This window comes from Podarcis muralis, chromosome 8 (genome assembly GCF_964188315.1).
Source record: "Podarcis muralis chromosome 8, rPodMur119.hap1.1, whole genome shotgun sequence".
Taxonomy (NCBI): domain Eukaryota; kingdom Metazoa; phylum Chordata; class Lepidosauria; order Squamata; family Lacertidae; genus Podarcis; species Podarcis muralis.
In genome coordinates, this window is record NC_135662.1 from 604,230 (window position 1) to 627,124 (window position 22,895).

At 52.6% G+C, this 22,895-nt stretch overlaps 1 protein-coding gene across 5 annotated transcripts; it reads left to right on the forward strand.

Annotated features, from left to right (window-relative positions):
- Positions 1–376: 376 nt before the first annotated feature.
- Positions 377–21,292, forward strand: LOC114600115 (sphingomyelin phosphodiesterase 5). Of its 5 annotated transcripts, XM_028735902.2 has the most exons (9): positions 377–598; positions 3,582–3,708; positions 15,063–16,105; positions 18,078–18,150; positions 19,035–19,175; positions 19,271–19,360; positions 19,695–19,758; positions 20,115–20,265; positions 20,449–21,292. In XM_028735902.2, the coding sequence occupies exons 3-9, from the start codon at positions 15,170–15,172 to the stop codon at positions 20,545–20,547; spliced, it is 1,554 nt and encodes a 517-aa protein (XP_028591735.2). In that variant the 5' UTR covers positions 377–598; positions 3,582–3,708; positions 15,063–15,169; the 3' UTR covers positions 20,548–21,292. The 5 variants fall into 5 exon arrangements, with proteins under 5 accessions (XP_028591735.2, XP_028591734.2, XP_028591732.2 ...); XM_028735901.2 differs by lacking the exons at positions 377–598; positions 3,582–3,708 and adding an exon at positions 10,606–11,047; XM_028735899.2 differs by lacking the exons at positions 377–598; positions 3,582–3,708 and adding an exon at positions 13,741–13,933.
- Positions 21,293–22,895: the final 1,603 nt, after the last annotated feature.

Sequence of the window (22,895 nt, forward strand, 5' to 3'; positions counted from 1 at the left end):
GGGAGCCCCATAGCTGGGGGGGGGGTCCTTGTTGTGACAGGGGCATCTCGTCTCCCCCCCCCCAAGACGCCAGGCCAGGTTCTGGGGGGGAGCTTCTGGGGGGGGGCAGAACCTGTTTGGGCTGGCCCCCCTCACAGACCCACTGGGTCAGGTTCTGGAGGGGCGCCTGGGGGCTGAAATCTGAGGCGAGAGACTTGGGGGGGGGCGCAGAAGCAAAGCCAGTCCCCCCACAAAAGCTTTTCCTTCTTGAGGCTGCCCCGTCTGCCATGGGGGGCTGTGGGGAAAGCCCGTCGGGGGGGGGGGTGTCCTGAAAGATGGCGGCTGCCTCTGAAGGGGCGAGGGGGTTTTGCCCTCAGAAAGCGCCCCGCCGCCCAGGCTACTCAGGCCGGCCTCGCTCTCCAGAGGAAAGGGGTTAGCACCGTCGAGAGAGATGGGGCAGCAGGATGGGGGTGCTTCTCTCTTCAGGCGCCCCCCAAATCCCCCCAGGTCCCATCATGGCGCCGGGCGAGGAGGAGCTGCCCCCCAAAGGCGAACCCCACACGTCTCCTCAGAGAGGGGAAAAGGCGGGAAAAGGAGGCGCCACTTGGACAGAGAAGAGGTAGCGCGCGCTTGCTTTCTTTCTTTCTTTCTTTCTTTCTTTCTTTCTTTCTTCCTTCTCTCCGGGAAAGGGCTGAAGGCGGACTACAGATTAGGCGGGGGGAGCACAAAGCGGGGAGGAATAAAAAAAGTCATTTTTTTATATACAGAGAGAGAGAGAGAGAGAGAGAGAGAGAACCTTCCTCCACAGAAAAAAGCAGTGAAAACAGACACGGAAAGAATTTCGTATATTTATATATCAGGACCACCTTCGTCCATGAGGAAAAATAAGTTAAATATAGAATGCATATTTAAATAAGCATAACTGTAATATAAATATTTTTCCCCAAAATTTTTTATTGGTTTTTACAATATTATAAGCAAACAAACAAACACACGCAAGACAAACAAAAATAACCAACAAAAATCGTAGCCTTATTGAAAATTACAGTTATTAACTTTGTTAAATGACTTCCTCGCTTCCCCTTGGTTGAATTTCATTGCATGTCCTTGTAACGGTTTTCCAAATCCCAGTTTTTTTTGAAATTTAACTTAAACATTAACATCCTTAAATCTTCTCCTTAATTTATCACTTAACATAAACAAAATCCTGTAATATACTATACTGTAATATAAATATAAAATATAAAAAAAATAAATTTAAGAAACCACAGAAAGAGGGGGAAGGAAGTCGAGTCTTGAAATGTTAAGGATTGTAAACTTTTTGAAATGTATAAAATGGAAAATTGTTAGTAGTACATAGAAGAAGAAGACCAGGGCTATGAAATGCAGCCAAGAGGAAGGTTGGCATCAAGTCCCAAGAGTCACGTCTGGCCTTCAAAGAGGAAATTTCTGCCCCGAGAGGGCTGCTCAAAACCACAAGAAGCGGAGATCCTGCAGGAATCCATGTCTCAGGTCAGGAAAGGGATCGAGAGAAGGCCAGCATGGCTAATGGGCAGAGTCAAGGCAAGGAGATCTCCCTCTGTAAAATACAAACAAGGACAAGAAGATGAACGCACACGAAATGCAAACGGAGATGTGTAAGAGAAGGATAAGAATTGGAGGAGTATATCGAGAAATACATGAAGACCAACAATTTATAAAATTTAAGACTTACTGATAAATTTCCCTGTCAGGGAAAAACATGGGATGTCAATATAAACTCTTTATATAATCTATACAGAACATTAAACAGTATGGAATATATGAAATATGCACTTTCTGCAAAACCAAATGAACAGAAATCTTATAACTCTCTGAAAGTCACAAAATATGCACTCTTGATGGAGTCTCTTGAAAACATAGAACCAAATAAACATAAGATCAAATAAACATAGAACCAAGTAATATTACTGATAATTGTTTGCAACACAGGGGTTTGATTGCAGGGAAAAACATGGGGCATAAATAAATATACAGAAATAATGTAGTTGTAGTAGTAATAGTTAAAGCGAGATGAGCGCCGCAACCCCAGAGTCGGTCACGACTGGACCTAATGGTCAGGGGTCCCTTTGCCTTTACCTAGTAGTAATAGTAGTAGTAGGGGAATTATAGAGTTAAAAGGGACATGAGGGTCCTCTAGTCCAACCCCTGCAATGCAGGAATCTCATCCATGACAGCTGACCTTCCAACCTCTGCTTTAAAACTTCCAATGAAGAATAATATTAATTTATTTTTAATGAACGAAAACGAACAAATATCTGAAGGGCTGTCACATGGAAGATAGAGCCAGCTTGTTTTCTCCTGCTTTGGAGGAGAGCATGTTAATTCCTCAGATTAATTGCTCTGTCAATGTTGTTTATTAGTTCATGACACCATTAATTGATGCACATTACATCCAATTGCTTTAAGTTACTTTATCTTCGCATATTTTACCTTACATAAGTTGTTTTATTTAAGTTCTAGAAGCTGTCCCAACACCGTTTAGCTTTGAACACTGATAAACCAAATGATGTGTTCCAGTTACAATCTTGAGCAAATGCAAACCTTGACTGAGGAATCGAGTGAGCGTGGCCAGGATCTGGCCTGGGATGTGCCGGCCTTGAATGGATCTCCAAATTACCAGGCTTAGTTTAGTATCAGGAGGAAGCCCAGGGCAGGGGGCGGCTGCAGGGTTGTTGTTTTTTTTTGTTGTTTTTTTGGAGAGCTGAAACTACAGAGCTCCTCAGAAACTTAAGGAGCTCCTTGGCCACCTTACGTTGCCTGGTCCAATCCAACTTGGAAATGTGGGGAGCTTCCCCAAATCACCCCAGTTCACACCCTTAGTAAATGGGGATCCAGTTCAGGAGCCAGGGTCATGTGACCTCTGGACATTTTGAAACAGCTGTAGCCCAGGAACCTTCTTTCAGGCCAGCCCCACATGCAATGCATTGTAGTTGAAAACAATAACTCTGCCTTGTGAGTGGATGGGAAGACAACTATACCCCTTCCCTTTCTGGAAACTGCCTTTCAAGCAAATAGTACTGTATTTTTAATAATCCAGCTGCCTTCTCTCCAGTCAGTTCTCCCCCCTCCCCAATAATTTTTATTGATTTTTTCCAAATATCTTAAACACAATACAGCTTAACAGTATTATTCTCCTTTAAATCTATATCTTATCCCAGGGGTCAGCAGACTTTTTCAGCAGGGGCCGATCCACCGTCCCTCAGACCTTGTGGGGGGCCAGACTATATGGGGGGGTGCATCTCTGAATTAATTCATATGCTCCACAAATGACCCAGAGATGCATTTTAAATAAAAGGACACATTCTACTCGTGTAAAAACATGCTGATTCCCGGACCATCCACAGGCCAGATTTAGAAGGTGATTGGGCCGGATCCGGCCCCCGGGCCTTAGTTTGCCTACCCATGTCTTAACTGAATTAACTTCCCTCCACCCCTTTTCGGGCTTCTCTACATTGCTCTTGCTTAAACATGTTTACTATGTATACATTCTATAAATGTCTATAATTCCTTAATAAATTTTTGTATTATACTTTAGACATACATTCCTTATTATATTACAGCATTACATCTTGTGGTCCAACCAAATGTTTACAATAAACATTATGAGGCAAGGCCAGCCACTTCACTGGAGGTACTGCAGGTAACTGGCTTTTTCAAAGTTGGCAGCAGGTGGAGCTCTTGCTTAAGGTAGGTAATTCACAGGTTTGGTTTAGCTTTTGCTTTCCTTTCGTTGAAGTTGAACCATAACTCATAAGAACATAAGGTGAGTCTGCTGGATCAAGCCAAAGGGGCCCATCTAGTCCAGCATCCTGTTCTCACAGAAGCCAAACAGGCCCCAGTGGCAAGCCCACACGCAAAATTCGAGCACAAGAGCAACTCCCCCCCCCCCCCCGTCCATGGTTCACAGCAGAGTGGAAGGGCAGAGCATAAGCCAGGGGTCAGCAACCTTTTTCAGCCATGGGCCAGTCCACCATCCCTCAGACCATGTGGTAGGCTGGACTATATTTTGGGGGGGGAAATATGAACGAATTCCTATGCCCTGCAAATGACCCAGAGATGCATTTTAAATGATAGCACACATTCTACTCATGTAAAACCACCAGGCAGGCCCCACAAATAACCCAGAGATGCAGTTTAAATAAAAGGGCACGTGCTACTCATATAAAAACACGCTGTGATTCCCGGACCATCCGTGGGCCAGATGGAGAAGGCGATTGGGCCGCATCCGGCCCCCAGGCCTCAGTTTGCCTACCCCTGGCATAAGCCTTCATAGCTAGTGAAGTGGAGAAGAGAAGCCTCAAAGACAGCGTCCAGTCCAGCTTTCCTGCCGTGGGCCCTAGTCCTCTTGAATCCGTTCTTCTCATTGCGCAGATGAGGGCCTGAGGCTGAGCGCCACAGCCACATGCTCCATGTCTGAAAAGGGCTGGGCTTGAACTTGAGTCTCTCCAGCCCAACTCCCTCCCCACCTTCTTCCAGAGGGTCCTGGAGGTCCTGGCCACAGAGCTGCTGGGATTTTCCTGGGGTTTGGGGGAGGTTTGCCAAGGCTGTGACTCAGTCCCCTCAGCACTTCAACATTAACGTAACAACCTCTTTGAAGCCAATGTTTCTGCTTCCTTTCTCCCTCCAGGCCCAGAGCAGGGGTGGGGAACCTTTTTGGCTCCGTGGACCAGATCCTTATCAGGATCCAGCACATGTTTACCAGGCTTGGGGCATGTGGCCCCCTCCTCACCACCCGCTCCCTTCCCCTTCACTGGAGTGCACCATCATTTGCCTCTTTCTCCTGGGCCCGATGGCAAGGGTGGTTTGAATGGGGAGGATTTTTATACTTGCTTTGTGGGGGTTGGACTAGATGACCCCTAGGAGCCCTTCCAACTCTACAGTTCTATGAGGGCCATTGACCAGAGTGCAGTTCAGGTGAAGGACTGCATTCAGAGCCATACAGGCTTTGGGGCCCTTCGCTGCTGCTGCTGCTGTTTCAGAGTCATAGCAGAACTGGAAACCCCTTCACTGCTACACATACACTCTCAGCCCCCACATGGCTTCTGCATTCTCCATGGTCCACCCCCCTCCCTGCCCCCACCATAATTTGCCATGAGAAGCAGAGGGGCAGAAGCCACCAATTCATGCACACCTGTTTGGTAGAGAGCACCCTTGGATTAGCGGGGCTTCCTTTAAACATGCGCAGGATCAAGTGATCAATGTCCAGACAGAGATCTTGTCCCCTTTCCATTCTGAGACCACAAACAGATCTTGCCCGGAGGGGAAGGGAGAAGAAGTAGGAGGAGCTGGGGAAGATGCTGCTATCCAGCCACCAGTGGTGTCTCTCTCCCACAACTGCCACCAAAAGGGCTTCTTGTCCTGAGGGGAGAAGGGGCAGAGGAAGCCCCCCCCCCCCCCCCCGCAAGTGTCCTTCTCATTGTGCATTCATTGTGGTTTATGCTCACAGTACAATTGGGGCTGTGCTTTCCATACCATATGCACCAAAAACAGTTTAGGGGCAGTTGTACTCCTTCAGCTGCAAGCTGTGCATCTCCCAAAGTTGCTGGCTAAACCCTCTAACTTTTTGTACTGCAAATGTTCTGGTTCTGGGCTTACTTCTGAGTATGCACAGGATTGTACTGCCTACGCTTCTGCTAACCTCTTGGATAGATTACTGCAATGCATTATACATGGTGCTGCCTCTGAAGACGGTTCAGAAATTCAGTGGCCAGGTTGCTCACTGGGGCAAGACAGTCTGAGCATGTTACACCGATCCTGGCCTGGCTGCGCTGGCTGCCATTTAGCTTCCACGCCCAATTCAACATGCTGGTTTTGACCTATAAAGCCTTAAATGGCTCAAGGACTGCCTCTCCCCATATGAACCAACCCAGACCCTGCAATCATCCTCTGAGGCCCTTCATGTGCCCCGTCCACAAAATATTTGCCCAGAGGGTGACAACATGAGGACAGGCCTCTTCTGGCATGGCTCCCCATTTGTGAAATGTTCTCCACATCTCCACAGGGGGGCTCAACTGGCGGCCTCACTAGGTTTAGACACCAAGGAAAACACACACACACATTCCCTGTGATCCTCAGATAAAGGTATAGAAATGTAGTGGTAACAATATAAATAATGAAACAAAATTAGCCCGGAGAAGAGGAGGTTAAGGGGTGATATGATAGCCATGTTCAAATATATAAAAGGATGTCATATAGAGGAAGGAGAAAGGTTGTTTTCTGCTGCTCCAGAGAAGCGGACACAGAGCAATGGATCCAAACTACAAGAAAGAAGATTCCACCTAAACATTAGGAAGAACTTCCTGACAGTAAGAGCTGTTCGACAGTGGAATCTGCTGCCAAGGAGTGTGGTGGAGTCTCCGTCTTTGGAGGTCTTTAAGCAGAGGCTTGACAACCATATGTCAGGAGTGCTCTGATGGTGTTTCCTGCTTGGCAGGGGGTTGGACTCGATGGCCCTTGTGGTCTATTCCAACTCTATGATTCTATGAAAACCCTCAGAACAATTGATAGGGTTGCACCAAGTAGTTTTTGAAATCCTCAAAGAATCTTCAAGCTCTTCTTCAGGTGTGGACATTCAAAGCAACCCTTAAAAGGAAAACTCAGTAATATGATACCACGTTAGCACTTGGAACATTGATACCTGAGGGAGCACCCATGAAAGCTTATGCCAGAAAAGTTTCTTCCCATTGTCAAGGTGCTACAAGGCTATTTGTTGCTTTTGATGCAGCGGACTAACACGGCTGCCCTTCCTCCAGAAGTTGTTCAAGTTATTGTCTCACTTTTCTGCCAAGCCTTCCTGTTAGACTTTAGCCTGTTTTTGGGGGTGTTGCCTCAGTCCACCACACAAATCTAATGCAAAGGCTGTGCTTGCTTCAAAAGCTCCTGATACATCTTAATCTAGTTCAGAATCTACAAGGAAGTCAAGAGCACACTCTGGCCAAGATCCACAGGGAAGCTCTCCTGTGCAAGGGAGCCCAGCTGACAGAATCATAGACTTGTAGACTTGGAAGGGACCGTGTGGGTCATCTAGTCCAACCCCCTACAATGCAGGAATATTTCCCCCAACGTGGGGCTTGAGACAGGACTTGCACTCACAGAAGCCATGCTGGTTCCACTTTAGCAAGGCATGTTCTTCTCCACGTTTGGTAATTCTGTTGATAATAAGTTTATTATCATTTTCCTGGAACTGATGTTACTAGCCTGTAATTTTCTGGATATCCTCTGGATCCAATTTTAAAACCTGGCATTCCATTGGTGACTTTACAATTTTTAAGTACAGAGGCTGGTCTAGGGACAAGGTACATGTTATCCTTAGATGATTATTTTCAGCTTGCGCAGCGGAATGTCCCACTGGATTGGCCCTCTGTATTTTCATTCCTTATACAAGAAGGATCTTCCTGAGACCTTTGGAGTCAGTGTTTCAAACCAACAGGAGCCCTGAGTTAAAATCCAACAGAGGTGACTGGTCTTCCTGCGCAGGAGGTCACTGGTTTTTGGCTGCAAAGGACTTTTGTGGGGTGCAGATTTCTTAGGAATTTGCAGAAGTGGGCTGGTTGTTGGCTCACCTTCCTCTCTACTTTTTTCTTTTTAAAAGCCCAGTCATGTTCACTCCCCAAGGCTTTCCACACGGTCCAGAGAATGGCTGGAAACATGCTGCTGAGTGAGAGCAGTGTGTGCACCCTGCACCCTCTTCAGCCAGCCCTCAGGCGCAGTGCGGGATGCTGCCCCACCGATGAGGATGAAGAAGTCAAGATTCCATTTGCCGGCCCAGCCATCTAGTCACAGGGCGCATGCACCTCTTGCCCTCCTCCCCACGGTCGGCGTTGCCAACAGGGCTCTTAATGAATTAGTCGGCGGGTACGGAAGCTGATCCAAGGCAACTTGGTGGTCAGAGGCTGAGCAGCCAGAAGGCACACTGGGATTCTGGCATCCACAACCTGACCCTAAAGCATGTTGACCAAGCAAGGTGGATGCCGTACATTCAACATGGAGAGAACTGTGTCACCTCTGTCACAGTAATTGAGGAAGATGTTAAATAATTACCATTCATTAGTAGAGTCAGTCATGAAGGGAAAGAAATTCCAATGCGGGTAACCAAGAGTGCGGGTCAGGTGATATTTAGCCTTTTAAAAATGAACCTGGACTTGATAGAAATTGCTTCTGAGATCCTCCTAGCCCTCCGTGGAGCTGTGCCTGGGGGTCAGCAACCCACCCAGTGCCCACATTGGCTAAGAAGACTGGATTCCCAGAACCACATCCAAGCAGACCCCGCTGGCTCAGCAGAAAAGGGCCCTGGGCCAAATCCTGTTTCATAACTCCCCATTAAATACCAGGTGTGAGATAAACGTGACAAGAACAGGCAGAGTGTCTGAAAATAACCTCAGCTCATACCTCATCAATCTTTTTTGGCAGCAAGTAACTTGGGAGATGAATTCCTCATCCACAAATCAATAAAACCACCTACACTGTCTTCTGGAAAGGGAGATTACTTGGCAGAGAAAGGGGCTGGGAGTCTTGCCAGAAAAGGGTGAGGGTGAGACTAGGTGTTGGGCATGAGCCACTGTGCAAGTGACACCAGAAAGAAGGGGAGTTGTGCAAAAGCATGGAAGGTGGATGCAGAAGCCCAGACCCAGAGTTCATGGACACCTGAAGCCCACCTGGAGCTCCTGGGGAAGCAGGGGCTTCTTTGCTCTGTGCGCCCACTCTGTCCTGATGCCATTCTCCTCAGAGCTGGAGTGAGGCTCAAGCATCACAGCACCTATGTGCACACTAGGGATGGGACTGTCTGTGGAGTCATCATCTTGCTTTGAGGGAGGGCTGCCTCTGAGCAGCCTGCATGGCCCCTCAGCTGTTGAACCCCACGGCCTATCAGTGATGCACAACAATATCATCTCAGAAACACAGGGAGATAAGATCTCCTGAAAGCGTTTGCAGCAAGAGGCGCTTGCGCAACATCTGGGCAGATGCAATAAATATCTGTATTTATATCGCCACATGTGGGGAAACATGCTGCTCCTGGAACCATCCCAACTCTCAGGTGAGCAGGTGAGGGCCTGCCTCTCCTCCTCAGCCTTGGGGGCAGCATGGCAGACAGCCAAGTCTTCGGTTCTGTGTGTGTGTGTGTGTGTGTGTGTGTGTGTGTGTGACTGTGACTGTGATGCAGCTTGTACTTGCAAGGGCCTATGGAAGGCTGGGGGGATATTTGCAGGCCTTTCTGCTTATGCCTTCATCATCATCATCATCATCATCATCATCATCATAATTTTTTATTTGTACCCTACCCATCTGGCTGGGTTTCCCCAGCCACTCTGGGCGGCTTCCACAAAGACCAAAAATACACTAAGGTGTCACACATTAAAAACTTCCCTGAACAGGGCTGCCTTAAGATGTCTTCTGAATGTCAGATAGTTTATCTCATTTTACCAGACATCTGATGGGAGGGCGTTCCACAGGGCGGGCACCACTACCAAGAAAGCCCTCTGCCTGGTTCCTTGTAGCTTTGCTTCTCGCAATGAGGGAATCGCCAGAAGGCCCTTGGTGCTGGACCTCAGTGTCCGGGCAGAACGATGGGGGAGGAGACGCTTCTTCAGATATACTGGACCGAGGCCATTTAGGGCTTTAAAGGTCAGCACCAACACTTTGAATTGTGCTCGGAAACGTCCTGGGAGCCAATGTAGGTCTTTCAAGACCGGTGTTAAGAGAGCATATGCATCCTCCCAGTCAACTCAGGATTCACCAGGAATGGGGGAAAGGTGGTGGTAGCTCTAGGTTGAATAAGTCACACGACCGCTGGTTTTCTAACAAAAATATGTAACATATAACCTTCTGTACCCAAGGAACTGGAAAGTAGCCAATTTTTAAAAGGGTATGCAGGGTGGATTATGGAAATTACAGGCCAGTTAGCTTAATGTCTGTCCCTGGAAAACTAGTGGAAAGCATGGTTAAAGATAAGATAATCAAACGTATAGAAGAACCATTAGCTGGCTGCAGCCACACACAGAACATGCAACATCTGGAAAGTGTCACCTCATCATGGGAGTAATCCTGAGCAGCCTGTTTCTCCTTCCACCTTCAGCTCCTAATATGAAGCTTCACAAATTTGAAGCACCTTTTTGGCAAACTCTAAAATGCTGCCCACCCCAGAGGCAGAGTCTCACTGGCAACATTTCAGCTCCAGTTTGGTGCTTTGAATTCAGTCTAGAAAATGCTGAAAGGTCCCAAAGACAGTAAGCAAAACATGGCATGTAAGAAATACTTTCCGGGCCCGAATGCTGCATGACCCGGCCGGTGGAGGTGTGTGTCAGCTATTCTGCCAGCTACAAACACCACGCATGGCATCAGGAGTGGAGTGTGGTGGCAAGGAGTTCTGCTAACATACGTTTGATGCTGATGACTTTCTCAGTGCCATGCCAGGAAAGAGGAAGAGGGAAATCTGCTTCCAGGCAAATGTGTTTATGACTGGGATGTGCTCCCTCCTAAATAATCTGCATCTCATTATCTGAAGCTTGGCAGAACACTGTTTGCCTGGAGAGAACGCCCTCTTTCTCTGGAGTGTAAAACCCTCCCCTGCACTCGCCTGCTACTGCACTCTGGCCGCAGCACATGAGCTGCCTTATCACCACTGCCATCATCACCTCCTCACGTGAGACCATAATTAGACCTTTTACCTCTGGGCAGGCTCCTGCGAATTTGTAGCTCTGCAGCGTTTAATCTGCAATCAAACAAGGAAGCTGAAGGAAGTCCGGGTGCAAGACCTGTTAGTCAGCCGCTGGGTCTGAGCTGGATTGCCCAAAGCGCCTGCCCTTCAGGAGCTCTCTGGCGAAGCAGCTGGATCACAATGAGCCATGACTGAGTGCCCGGCTATTTAGAACACATGACAGGACACCTAGAGTGGCTGCCTAGATCCCAGCTGTGCCTCACTTCCCCACCAGGCCTTCTTCTCTCAGGTGCTCTTGGGGAGGATCTCAGCTGGACACAACCAGCAGCCAGCCAGTTACCCCTGGACCGCTTTGGACAAGCACCCAGAGAGGTGAGTGCTTTGGGTTGGGGCTGCTCCCTTTGCCCTCGCACTGTAGTTGGGCAGAGGAGGTCTGTCCATGCCCAGGAGGGCACGGGGGAAAAAGGCTCGTTCCTCCAGCCTCATCCGAACCTCCTTCTGGGCCACCTGGCTTCAGATCCCTAAGGAATTTGCTCTCATAGAATTGTGGAGTTGGAAGGGACCGCCAAGGGTCATCTAGTCCAGCCCCCTGAAATGCAGGAATCACAGCTGGAGAGTTCCTGGCAAATGGCCACCCAACCTCTGTTTAATATCCTCCATTGAAGAAGAGTCCACTGCTTCTCAAAAGCAGAGGACTTTGGTCATAACTTGCAGGTGGAGGTGTTGTGTAATGTGACTCCTCCTCCGTTCAGTCCTTGGCCCTTGCTGGTGCTAGTTTACTCCTAAGCAGCCCCTCAAGCAGGAGGGGCCCAAATGGCTCTCCCTGCACTGGTTCTCTGTGAAGGCCAGGGATGGGGGAGGCTGGCTGCTGGGGCTGCTGGGAGTGCCATGGTCGCATAGTCACTTTGGTGGGACATCTGTCAATGGCCTTGAGCAGTGCTTTTTTCTGGGGGGGATGCATGGGTACGCATACCCCTAAACATTTTGTGAATCTAAGTTTGGCCTCATTGGGGCAGTATTTCCATATGAGTAGGAAATTGAGAGTACCCCTAAACATTTTTTAAAGAAAAAAAGCACTGGCCTTTATTCATACGTAAAAAGTAGTTTGCAAATAATTAGGGTATAAGCACGCACGCAAGTCTGGCCCACCTCGTGACCTGTGGTAATTCTGTTAATCCTCTAGCACCCACGTCCTGTTCCTTGAATACAAAAACAGTTCAGTGTACTCTGTATCTTTATATCTCATCTTCTCTGCTGATAAACAGAACTAATTACTATTCTCGTCCTCTTCCTTTTGACACACTAGGAAAGCATTTATCTTATCTGGTTTGCTGCTCTACCTCAATGGTGCCTTTGCATTTTTACTTCCATGAGCAACATTTTCTTTGGAGCCCTTAGCTGTGATCCCTGCATTGCAGGGGGCTGGACTAGATGGCCTGTTGGGTCCCTTCCAGGGATACCATTCTATGGTCTTCATGTGCTTCTCTTTCATAGAACTGTAGCATTGGAAGGGATCCTAGGGGTCATCTATTCAAACTCCTGCAATGGTGGCTTCCCTCAGTGGGGAGTCTGGTTGGCCATTGTGGAAAACAGGATGTGTGGAACTAGGTGGGTCACACACACACACACCCCTTGGACTGATCCAACTGTAACCAGCCTCTTATCAGGAGGCTCTTGGCATGGGAAAAGGATGGCCTGCGCTGCTCACCTGACCTCTCTCCAGCTGAGCCTCTGCTGCATCTTGGGATGGAGGGACGAGGATGGCGCAGCGCAAATGCTTCAGCAAGATTGGCTCTGCTGGCACATTTGCACCTCGCCCCTCCCCTCCTCCATTCCAGAATCCAACAGCCACTCAGCTGGCAGCCCCACCAATGAGGTATGCCAATGAAAAAGTGCTGCCATTTCACCAGCTCATGAATGTGAAAAAAGAGCGGATGTTCTGGCCTCCGCCCACCAGCACAGGCTCAGGTGTGCTTGCTCTCGAAGGCACTCAGCAGGCCTGTCTGTGCCTTGGAATTGTGGTAATTAGGATGATTAGGAGAATTCTAATGACAAGGATGTTGACGTTGTTGTCCTCGTGGCATCCAAATTGCTTTGCTCACTCAAACCCACAACCTGGTCAAACGGGTCCCTGTTGTTTCTGCGGCACAGCACAGAAGGGATCTGAACCCAGGTCCACCAGCATTGTCCACTCTCTTAGGGGTGCCCCACGGGAGGCTTATATGGGGAGAGGGGGAAAGAGACACCTAGAGGGAGGTAGCGTTTCACCCTACATCAACGCCCCCTAACTCGCCCTCAAAAACTCCAGGCAGCTGGTGCGTCTGTGGCAGAGGTTGAGAGGGCTCCTGAGGAGCAGGGTGGTCCCAGGGCAGGTTTGCTGCGCAGCCTCCAAGTAGCGGCCTTAGATCCAGGCTCTTGGTCCCTCTAGCTCAGCGCTGTCCACTTTTCTCTTTTTATTCTTCATTTCTGTGCCACCTCTTTCTCCCAGGTGGCACACGTGGTTCTCCCCCTCCACTGTTAATCCCCCACAACAACCCTGTCAGGTAGGTTAGGCTGTCAGCAGCGTTGGACTTTGGGCTCTCAAATTTCAGCAGCGTCATTCGTGATGCCAACATCTGGTGCCCCTCCACCTCTTGCCTTCCATTCTGTCCCATAGGCTCTGCACCCACTGCAGCCGAAGCGACACACATTCCCCTAAATCTGCCTTTGCTTAGAGGTGGTGACTGACCCACGCTCACCCTGGGAGCCCCATGGCCGAGTGGGGACTAGAACTCCCGTAAGGTAAAGGTTAATAATAATAATCCGCTTCAACCAAGCCTTGGAAGTATTCCCCATCAATTTAAGGACTTTTAAATGTTATATTGTTAATATAATAAATAGAATATAATTAATACAATGAAACATTAATAGGAGGGGCGCTGGGTGCAAAGGGGTGTCCAGTGGAACTGGGGTAGTTTGGGGGGGGGTCGTGGCAGTGGTCCCTGGAGAGGGGAAACGTCCTCTCCTGAAAAAGCCATTTAGGCTGCTTTGTTCAGAGCAGGTGGGTTGGAAGGGCAGAGGGGGCTATAGGAAGTGCCTCGATGTGGGGCAAGTGGGGTGAGCGCAGGCCCTTTGCCCATGGGCCGAGGAAGGGGCCTTGGGGGCCGGGCCCCCTCCCTTCCCTGCGCGCTCCTCCGTTCTCTCTCCCGCCCGCGGCAACGGGAAGGAGGCGGGCGGGCGGGCGCCTCCGCCCGGGGTGGCGCCCGCAGAGCCCAGGCGGTAAGCTCAGTGGGGATTTCCCTGGGGGCTCCTCTTCCCCGCCTGGATCAAGGGGGCAGCCATGATAATGATCCCGGGGGAGCGGGCACAGGACCCCCCTTCCTTTCCTCTCTGCCCGCCCTCGCGCTCCGCGGGTGCCAACTGCTGGGCTCGCCTTCAACCGCCACGAACCGCCAGGGATGCTTGCGCTGCGCGCCCTGCATCGCGCGGAGTTGGACGGGACGAGCCGGAGCGTCCCTTCCCAGCCCCGCAGGGAGAAGCAGCTCGAGGGAGGCTGGCTAACCATTAACTCGCCCGCCAGGTGCAGCCAGCGCCGCCCCAGTCGCCGGGCAAGCAGGGAGGCCGGGCGGACGGGGCGAGGCGGGTCCTGGAGGGGACGGGCGGCTGGCCCTGGCTCGGAGTCCTCACCTGCCGGGCGAGAGGCCAGGCGCGCCCAGAGGGAGGCGGCCGGGCGCGCTGACTACTCCGCTTCTAGACGCGCGAGGTGGCTGAGGCATCTGCGGGAAGGAGCAGGGAGACCCACTTTCCGGGGAGGGGGCAGCTATCCCGTCTGCCCGAGGTGGGGGTGAGTGTGGAGGCTGGACAGCAGCAGCACCTTCAGCCCAGCCCCCCCCCCCCCCACGTGGGCACCTTCTCCCCCTGCGACGCCCCCTCTTTGCATCTGCTTAAAAGAGCATTTAGCCCCATAAACTGGAGAGCCGTCTCTGCAAGGCGCACCTGAAGAGCGACCCCTGGAACGAGATCAGGCCTTTGGGGCTTGACACGCTCTTCGCCCTTCCGGCATTTTATCTATTCTGATATTTCCCCCTCAATGTTCCTTGTGTTTCAACTGCCAAAAAAGAGCTGATGTTGAGAAGGCATTTTTCAAATGTGGGGTTGAAAAAACGGTGACTGAGCACGAACAGGAGAGCCAGTTTGGTTTGCTCACTCCAGCACCTCTCCTCTGGCAGCAGAGCCAAAGAGTCCTAGTTGGACCCTCTCCCCCCAAAAAACGACTCCATCCTCACTCTGCTCCCTTTAGAGATAAGGGAGGATGCAGAATCTAACTGCCAGACCACATCACTGAGCCCGAGACCCCCGCCTCCCTTAACCAGAGTAGCCTCTCACTTTTACTGCTTCTCTTCCACAGGGTCCGGCCCCCCAGAGCCAAGAGGCCAGCCACCCAGGATCCATTTGGGGCCCAGAGTGGCCCCCCTCGGAAGGCCCTGCTGTTGCTGCTGCTGCTGCAGCCCTAGGATGGGTCTGCGCGAGTCGCCCTACTCCAACTGTGTCCTGGGGGCCATGGACTCTGTGCTGCGGCACATCCTCTTCCCCAGCTATTGGCTGGTGAACCAGCTGCTGGCCCTGCAGCAGACCACCCAGGAAAAGCAAGAACACCAGCGCGGGCTGCCCTATGCCCTGGAGGCGGCGGGCAAGGGGATCGTCTTGGTGCCCCTGCTGCTCCTCTCTGCCCCTTTCTCGCTGCTGGCCTTCCTGCTGTGGCTGCCCCTGCAGGCCGCCCGCCGCCCCTTTGCCTACCAACACACGCCAAACCAGGCCCCGCCAGACCCGTGGGTTCTCCCCGGCCCGGCAAAGACCTTCAGTGTGGTCAGCGGCAACCTCTGCCTGCTTCCCGTTGGCTTGGCCAAGTTCAGCAACCTGTCGCGGACACAGTGGCGTGCCAAGAACATCGGCCATGCGCTGGCGCGGGCGGCCTCCGGCTCCCCACCGTCTCACGAGCCAGGCCCCCGGGGGGACTTCCAGATTGGCTTCAGCCCCTCGGGCGTGAGGAAGTATGGGTCCATGGAGGCCAGCCCCCCACGGTCCAACCAGGGCTCCCCTCAGCTCAGCGGGGATGTGATACTGGAGGTGCCCCTCGAAGAGGAAGGAGCGGCTGCCGGGTCGCCCGGGGAGATCACGACCCACTTCCCCCCCTACGCGGACGTTGTGTGCCTGCAGGAAGTCTTTGACCGGCAGGCCTCGGGGCAGGTGCGCCATTTCCTCGCCCCCTGCTATGAGCACATCATCTACGACGTGGGCACCCTCGGGGTGGTGGGCTGCTCGACCTTGAAGCTCCTGAACAGCGGGCTCTTCCTGGCCAGCCGCTACCCAGTCCTGGCCGTGCAGTACCACTGCTACCCCAACGGCACTGGCGAGGACGCCTTCAGCGCCAAAGGACTGCTCTGTGTGCAGGTGAGAGGCGGGGGGGGGAGGCTCCTTGGCTTGCTTGCTTGCTTATTTACAACAATATTTCCATACCACTATGTCATAGAAAAATATCATAAACATAAAAATAAGTTGAAAGCAAAAGAATTAAAAACAAACACCAGCAGACCATTGTGGGGGATGTTCTCTCAACTGCCTACATAGGCCTGATGGAATAGAAATTTTTTTGGCAGGTATTTAAAAGTTGAAACAGAAGGTGCCTGCTGAATCTCTAGTGGCAGGGAGTTCCACAGGACTGGGCCCATGACACTAAAGGCTCAGTATCTTGTTGTCAAACAAGCCTTGCCAACTCCCCCAACGACACTGCAGATGATCTCAGTAACCAAGCCGGGATATGAGGGTTCAGACAGGACCCTAGTTGTTCAGGGATTTGTAAATTAATACAATAAGCTTGATTTCTGGGGTTGGACTAGATGACCCTTGGGGGTTCCTTCCCACTCTACACTAGACAGACCTACATTGCTCTCTTGTGGCGTGTTTCTGTGACCGAAGGAGGGAAGCCCTCCTGCTGCTGCCTGCCTGCCTCTTCTCCCCTCCCTCCTAAAAGCAGGACTCCCGCTTCTCGCTTATGGGACCCACAGCTAATGCCGAACTCTAGCAATGCCCCCCTCAAACTCGCTGGCACAGAAGGAAATGACATGGGAGGGGCCATTTCACTTCCGGAGGCCTGAACTGGGTGCTGAAGAGCTGCTGCTGCTGCTGCGACTGCTGCCCCCAGGCAGTCCTGGGAGGACTAGGCAGCCTTGAGGGTGCTGTTGCGTTGGCAGGAGTCTTTGCTAAGGAAGGTTGGCAGTGCTGTGCCCTTGCTGCTGCTCCTGTACTTCCCGTGCCAGCAGGGACGTGGCTGGATTAGGAGCAGGCACCTCCAAAGAGAGCTTGTCACTTTGCTGCCATTTTCTGATCAGCATGGGAACCCAGAACCGGGGGGGGGGGGGGCGAGGGAGCAAAGAGATTGCCTGGGGAGCAGCCCTCCCTCCCACGCTCCCTTGGATCCGCTGCAGGGCTTCTCTCTGTGCATTTAAAGCACATGGCTTCCCGCAGAGAATTCCAGGAACTGGTTTACCCCCTCAGAGAGCTACAGTTCTCAGCACCCTTAACAGATTACGGCTGTGAAGCCATATGCTTCAAACATATGTTGTGCGTGCAGCTGAAGATTAGAGAGTCCTTGAGCGTGGGTGGAGGGTGCTTCCTCTTGCAGCTGGGCAACCACAATGAGGTCTCCTGATTTCATGGCAACCCTCCTCCCTGCCTGGAAATGGATCTCTGGGCTCAGCAGGTGCCCTCGGGAGGCGCAGAGCCAGCGCCGCTGGGGCCCAGCAGCAGATTGGGTCTCCTAGCCGAGCACCAAGAACTGGTATCACCCCACACCCTAAAGACCCATTCCAGGGGAAAAAATTATCCACTGGTCCGAGGATTTCCTAGCCCTGCCCTCCACATGCCTCCCTGCCCGAAATCAAAATCACTCTTGTTTGTCCAAGATTTGCACTTTCTCCAGCCCTTGGCAAACATTAACTGGAAGACCAAGCTGAACCTGATCAGAAAGTTGCTCCAGTGTGCGAGTGCGAGTGTGCGGGTGCACGCTTGCAGGTGTGGAAGTTGCAAAAGGAAAAGCGGTTCTGTTTCCTGCCTTTGGGGTGTGTTTGGGGTTCCCTTACAGCAGCCCCAGAGTTAGCAAAGGCGCATTTGAGTGAGGGTCCTCAGAAGCATGGCAGGGGGCGGGGGGCGATGACAACTGCCTGTGCCTTCTGCAGATTCTGCCCTCATTTAGAGGGGGGAGTTGTTTTTCCAGGAGGTCTGTAAGGGGGTCTCCTGGGGGCTGGAGAATGGACCGAGATGGTCTCGGGGCTGCTTGCTGGAATCTGTTTTCTCCCTGGAGTGCCTCCCCTTAGACTGTTTCCCTCGGTGATGCTTGGCCTGCCATCTTTCCTGTGTGTCTCAGGTGCAACTGGGAGCTTCTCAAGGGCAAAGGATTGTGGGGTACCTGAACTGCACCCACATGCACGCTCCAGAAGGTAAGTGAAGGATGGGGAGAGGGTGTCTTCTTCTCCCTCTCTCACATGACGCTATATATAACATACCTTGTGGACATCCAGCGAAGCCGCATGTTGGAAGACGGTTTGAGCATCTCACACTGATCCTGCTCTGACTGCACTGGCTACCCATTAGTTCCCGGGGCCAATTCAAAGTGCTGGTTTTGACCTATAAAGCCTTAAACGGCTCAGGACCACAATATCTCAAGGACCGCCTTTTCCTATATGAACCTACCCGGACCTTGAGATCAACTTCTGAGGCCCTCCTTTGTGTGCCCCCTCCTCGAAAGGTTCGGAGGGTGGCAACACGAAAACAGGGCCTTCTCTGCAGTGGCTCCTCGTCTGTGAGATGCTCTCCCCAGGGAAGTTTGCCTGGCACCTTCATTATATACCTTTAGGCGCCAGGCAAAAACGTTCCTCTTTAACCAGGCTTTTGGTTGATTTTTTAAAATGTGTTGGGGGTTATTGGGTGGTTGTTTTTATTTTGATTATGTACTTTTTGAATTTTATATTCTGGTTTTATCCCGTGAACTGCCCTGAGACCTGTTGGTGTAGGGCGGTATATAAATTAAATTAATAATTATAATAATAATAATTATATTAATTCAGGATGGATAAAAGAAAGTCCTCCTTCGTGCAGAGCAGAGTTCAGGTATGGCACTCGCTTCCCCAGGAGGCAGCAAGAGCCACCAACTTGGACCATAGGCCTGGCCCAGCAGGCTCTGAGGGTCTTGTGTGCTTGCCCCTCCCTGTCTCTCCTCCTGCCCTCTTGCTCTGCTCTCCCCACATCCCGGCAGGAGAGGGAGGGTCCCTCTGGCCTCTCCGCCTCCCCTCTTGGCCTGACGCCGCCTCCCACTTTCTCCCAGCTGACAGCCAGGTCCGGTGCGACCAGCTGACGCTGAGTCTGCTTTGGGCCCAGCAATTCCAGGATGCAAACACTCAGCCCGGGGACATTGTGGCCTTCGACATCTACTGTGGGGACCTCAACTTTGACAACTGCTCGACAGGTACGCAGGTGGGGTGCCTGGAGGGAGCTGGCAAGGGGGGTGTCTGAGGATTCCCCCTCACCTGCCCTCCTCCCTCCCTGCTCCTTTCTCCACAGGGGATGCGCTCGAGCAAGTGCATGAGATCTTCAACATCTACACGGATCCGTGCCGCATCGGACCCCGGAAGGACAAGCCTTGGGTTATCGGTGGGTCTCTGCCCCCACACAGCATGCCTGCCCCACCTTGGCCTTGCCTCTGCTGCTGCCAGCCCTTCCTGCGCTCTGCCCTGTGGCGCAAGGACGGGTTTTTCTCTCTGTGCTCTGCTGTTGGGCAGAGGCCAGGTGTTTCTGCGGGGGGGGGGGGGGCAGGTAGAGGGGCATCATGGGAAGTCAGATGGGGGTGGGCTGTGCTGCTGGCCTCTTCTCTTCCCAACTCTGCACCTAGCCTTGTAGGGCAGCCCCCCAAGCATGAACAGGTGGGGGGAGAGCGCAAAAATGCCACACCTTGAACTGACAACTGTCCCTCCCCCCCCCCCCACAGGCACCCTGATGAATTACCTGAAGATCTATAGCAAGGCTGTGTCGACCCCAAAGCGCATGCAGAGGTGAGGGGCTGAACTGGGCTGGGGGGGGGTTCCTTCCGTGGCAGGATTGCTGGACTTGGCAGAGCTGGGGGTGGCAGCTGCTTTCTTCCTTTGCTGGGGGGCGGGCAGCAGCAAAATTGACAGGATAAAATTTGGGTTTTGCGGGGGGGACTTTGCACATGGTCTTTTCCATGTTGAGCTGGGGGCCAGGGGGGGGGGGAGCCCTCTGAAGAAGAGCAAGGTGCTGGGGGGGCTTTTCTGGGGCCGTTTGCAGTGGAGCATCAGCATGAGGTGTCCCAGTGCGGGACCCCACAGGAGGGGCTGCCCTGCGACCCACAGCCCCTTCCTGCTGGACACGTCTTTCCGTTGCCTCGCAGAACCCTCACAGAGCCCAAGGGGCGGAGGAAGTACCTGGCTGGCCCCATCACGGAGGACGGGACCCCCGACCCCTCGGTGACCTCGAGCGAGGGGCGGCGCATTGACTACATCCTTTACCGGGAACACCTCAACCCCCTGGAGCTGAAAACGGTGAGTTGGGGGGTGCCAGGCAGTGGCTGCAAGTGCGCAGTGCCCTGGGGGGGCCCTTAAATGCTCTCTTGCTCATGAACTGAGGAGGTGGGTGTTGCAGGGGTGCCCAAGGGGCTCCTGCCTCTGGGCTCGCTCTCCTCTCTGCCCTCATGGTCTCTCTCCGCCCCCCCCCCTTGCTTCCAGGCTGTGGAGAAGTTCTTCTTCATCACTCGCCTGGCCACCTTCTCAGACCACCTGCCAGTGGGGCTGCAGCTTCGCCTGACAACACAGCCAGAAGTGTGAACTCTTCCCATGCCTGCCAAGCCAGGGAGGCATCTGTGAGCAGGAAGAAACACACCCTTCTCAGAGCTCAGCAGCAGCAGCAGGATCAGGCCCTGGGCCCAGCTTGAGTGGCGAGGAGGAGCCGTGCTTCTGTACGGGGCAGGGGTTCCTGGGGCAGAGGAGGCCTCAGGCCAAGCTGGAGTGTGGGAAGGGGCTGCACTGGCAGGCCGCTTTGTGGGTGAGGCACTACCTCCACCTGCCAATCTGAGAACGACCTTCAGGAACCCCCGTTGCTGCCCCAGGGCCAAAGGGCAGGCCTGCAACGGCCATCACCCCCCCCCCCCAGCACTTGCAAGCTTTCGAGGGTTTTACCAAACTGAGGCGTGAAAACAAATGTCCTGCGTGACGTGATTGTGACTCGTCCCTCTAAGGCCCTGTGGAGCGTGGAATTGGAGGGGTGACCCTCATTTGTCAACTCAAGGTGGCTTCCCCAAGCGTGAGGGATGGTGCCTGGAGGGTGGCAGCACCACTCAGCTTGGCGGAAATAGGGGAGCGTGGCTGGCGTGGCCTACCCTCTGGGACTGCCATGCTGGCCATCGCCCGCTTCAGGGCTGAAGTTTCCCCACACCAAATGCTTGTGTTTTCACCCAACTGTTTCTCTTTTGTGAAATGCAGAAAGACTTCTTAGCCCCTCTGTGCCGAAGGTGAGTGCTTACCTGCTCACCTTCATACCTTTCAATAAACTTCTGCTCGTTTTTGTGCAAGACCCGTGGCTTTGGAGTGGCACCTGGCCAGAGTCCCAGCAGCTCGCCTTCCTGAGATCCGTGGAGCCCTGAGGCTGGGCTGCACTCACTGCCATCCCAAATAAGCGCCGTTCCCTTTGACGTTCGCTCTGAACACTGCAGGTTTAACTGTAAAAAAGCAGGTTAAGACGGCTTCTGCTGAGATAGTTCTGCCTGCTGCCAAGACGGCCGGCCTGCCCTGCGTTCCCGTCTTGAGCAGAGCTGCCCCAGTGGCTGCACATGGTCATGTGGAAGGAGACTTGTGCGTCTCATGGCATGAGCAGGGCTGGAGGCTCCTCTGCCTTCTCTGCCATGGATTCCTACATTGACAGAGGCTAGACAGAGGACCCTGGAGTGTCCTTCCGCTCCACACTGCTATCATTCTTATGAGGAAGCAGTCTGTCTACTTCCCGACAAGTCTGGCCCTTTGCTGAGGGAGGGGAGCAGAGCCAGCTTCACGTTTCTGGGAGGTCCATTTTGGGCACAGGGTACCATTGAGCCCCTCGTTGTCATCCCCCACTTTCTTCCTCAAAACCACCATCCTCCTCCTCCTCCACGCTGGGCTCTGTCCCTTCCCTTCTGCTTCTTTACTTTCTCGAATATTTCTATCCTTTCTCCCCCCACCCCTTGTCTGCCTGGCATCACCTGATACTCCTCTCTGTGCCTCTTGCCCCACATTAAATTGATGCCACCTTGCCCAAAATCAAAACGAACCAGGGTTTCTGGAGAAGGTCCATCACCTGCAGCAGACGCATGCCTAGGAGCTGGGTACGGTGTCCCCCGCCAGGAGTGCAGGTGGCGGGAGGAAGGGATGCAGAAACCCCACTGCTGCTTGGCACCTCCTGGAAGGCGGACTGGGGAGGGAGAGCTGGGGGCGGGTGCAGCATTGTGCCCTCTCACAAGCATCTCTCAGGAGATGTGCATGCATTGTGGGACTGAGCACACAACATCTGGGGACGTCCTCCTCAGACCTTTCAAGTTTCCCCCATGGGATCATTGCAGAGAGAAAAACTTGCCTGGGTAGGTTTTCCTTCGGCTCAAACTCCTGGTGTGAAACTGCCTTGGTTGGTGGTCTGCTTCCTTTCATATAAGAGCTCAGATAACATCCTGAGAAATCTTCTGCAAAAAGGATGGCTGGAGGGCTTTGTTCTGAGCAGACAGGTGCGGGATTGCAGTGTGAGCTACCTGCCAAACAGGTACGGTAGTTGCTGAATCCCAGCAGCAGGGCATCACCCACAGACTAGAGCAGGCACGAAAGAGAGAAAAGTTGCATGAAGCACTTGTAAGGAAAGGGGGATAAAAAGGATGAACAAATAGCAGCCATGATTGTGCTGGTATCATTCCTGTGGCCTAGGTGGGGGCCAACCATTCTCAGGACCCCCAGGTACATTTGCAAACCAGAGCAAAATGTGGGCACCCCCTGCCAGGTGGGCAGTGATCTCGGGCTGGGCAGAATTCTGAGTGGCTTCAGCAAGAAACCAAGTGAGCCTGAGCTTTGTGTGGCAGAGGCAGCTGCTGCATCCTAACTGACTCCCAGCCCAGGCTGTCAGGGGCCACTAGGAGAAGCAGTTCCCCAGAGCAGCAGAG

Coding starts and splice junctions, on each gene's coding strand:
- LOC114600115 (XM_028735899.2), top strand. CDS start 13,756: ATGTGGGGCAAGTGGGGTGAGCGCAGGCCCTTTGCCCATGGGCCGAGG. Junction 16,106..18,077: donor AAGGACTGCTCTGTGTGCAG/GTGAGAGGCGGG, acceptor TGTGTGTCTCAG/GTGCAACTGGGAGCTTCTCA. Junction 19,759..20,114: donor ACCCCAAAGCGCATGCAGAG/GTGAGGGGCTGA, acceptor GTTGCCTCGCAG/AACCCTCACAGAGCCCAAGG.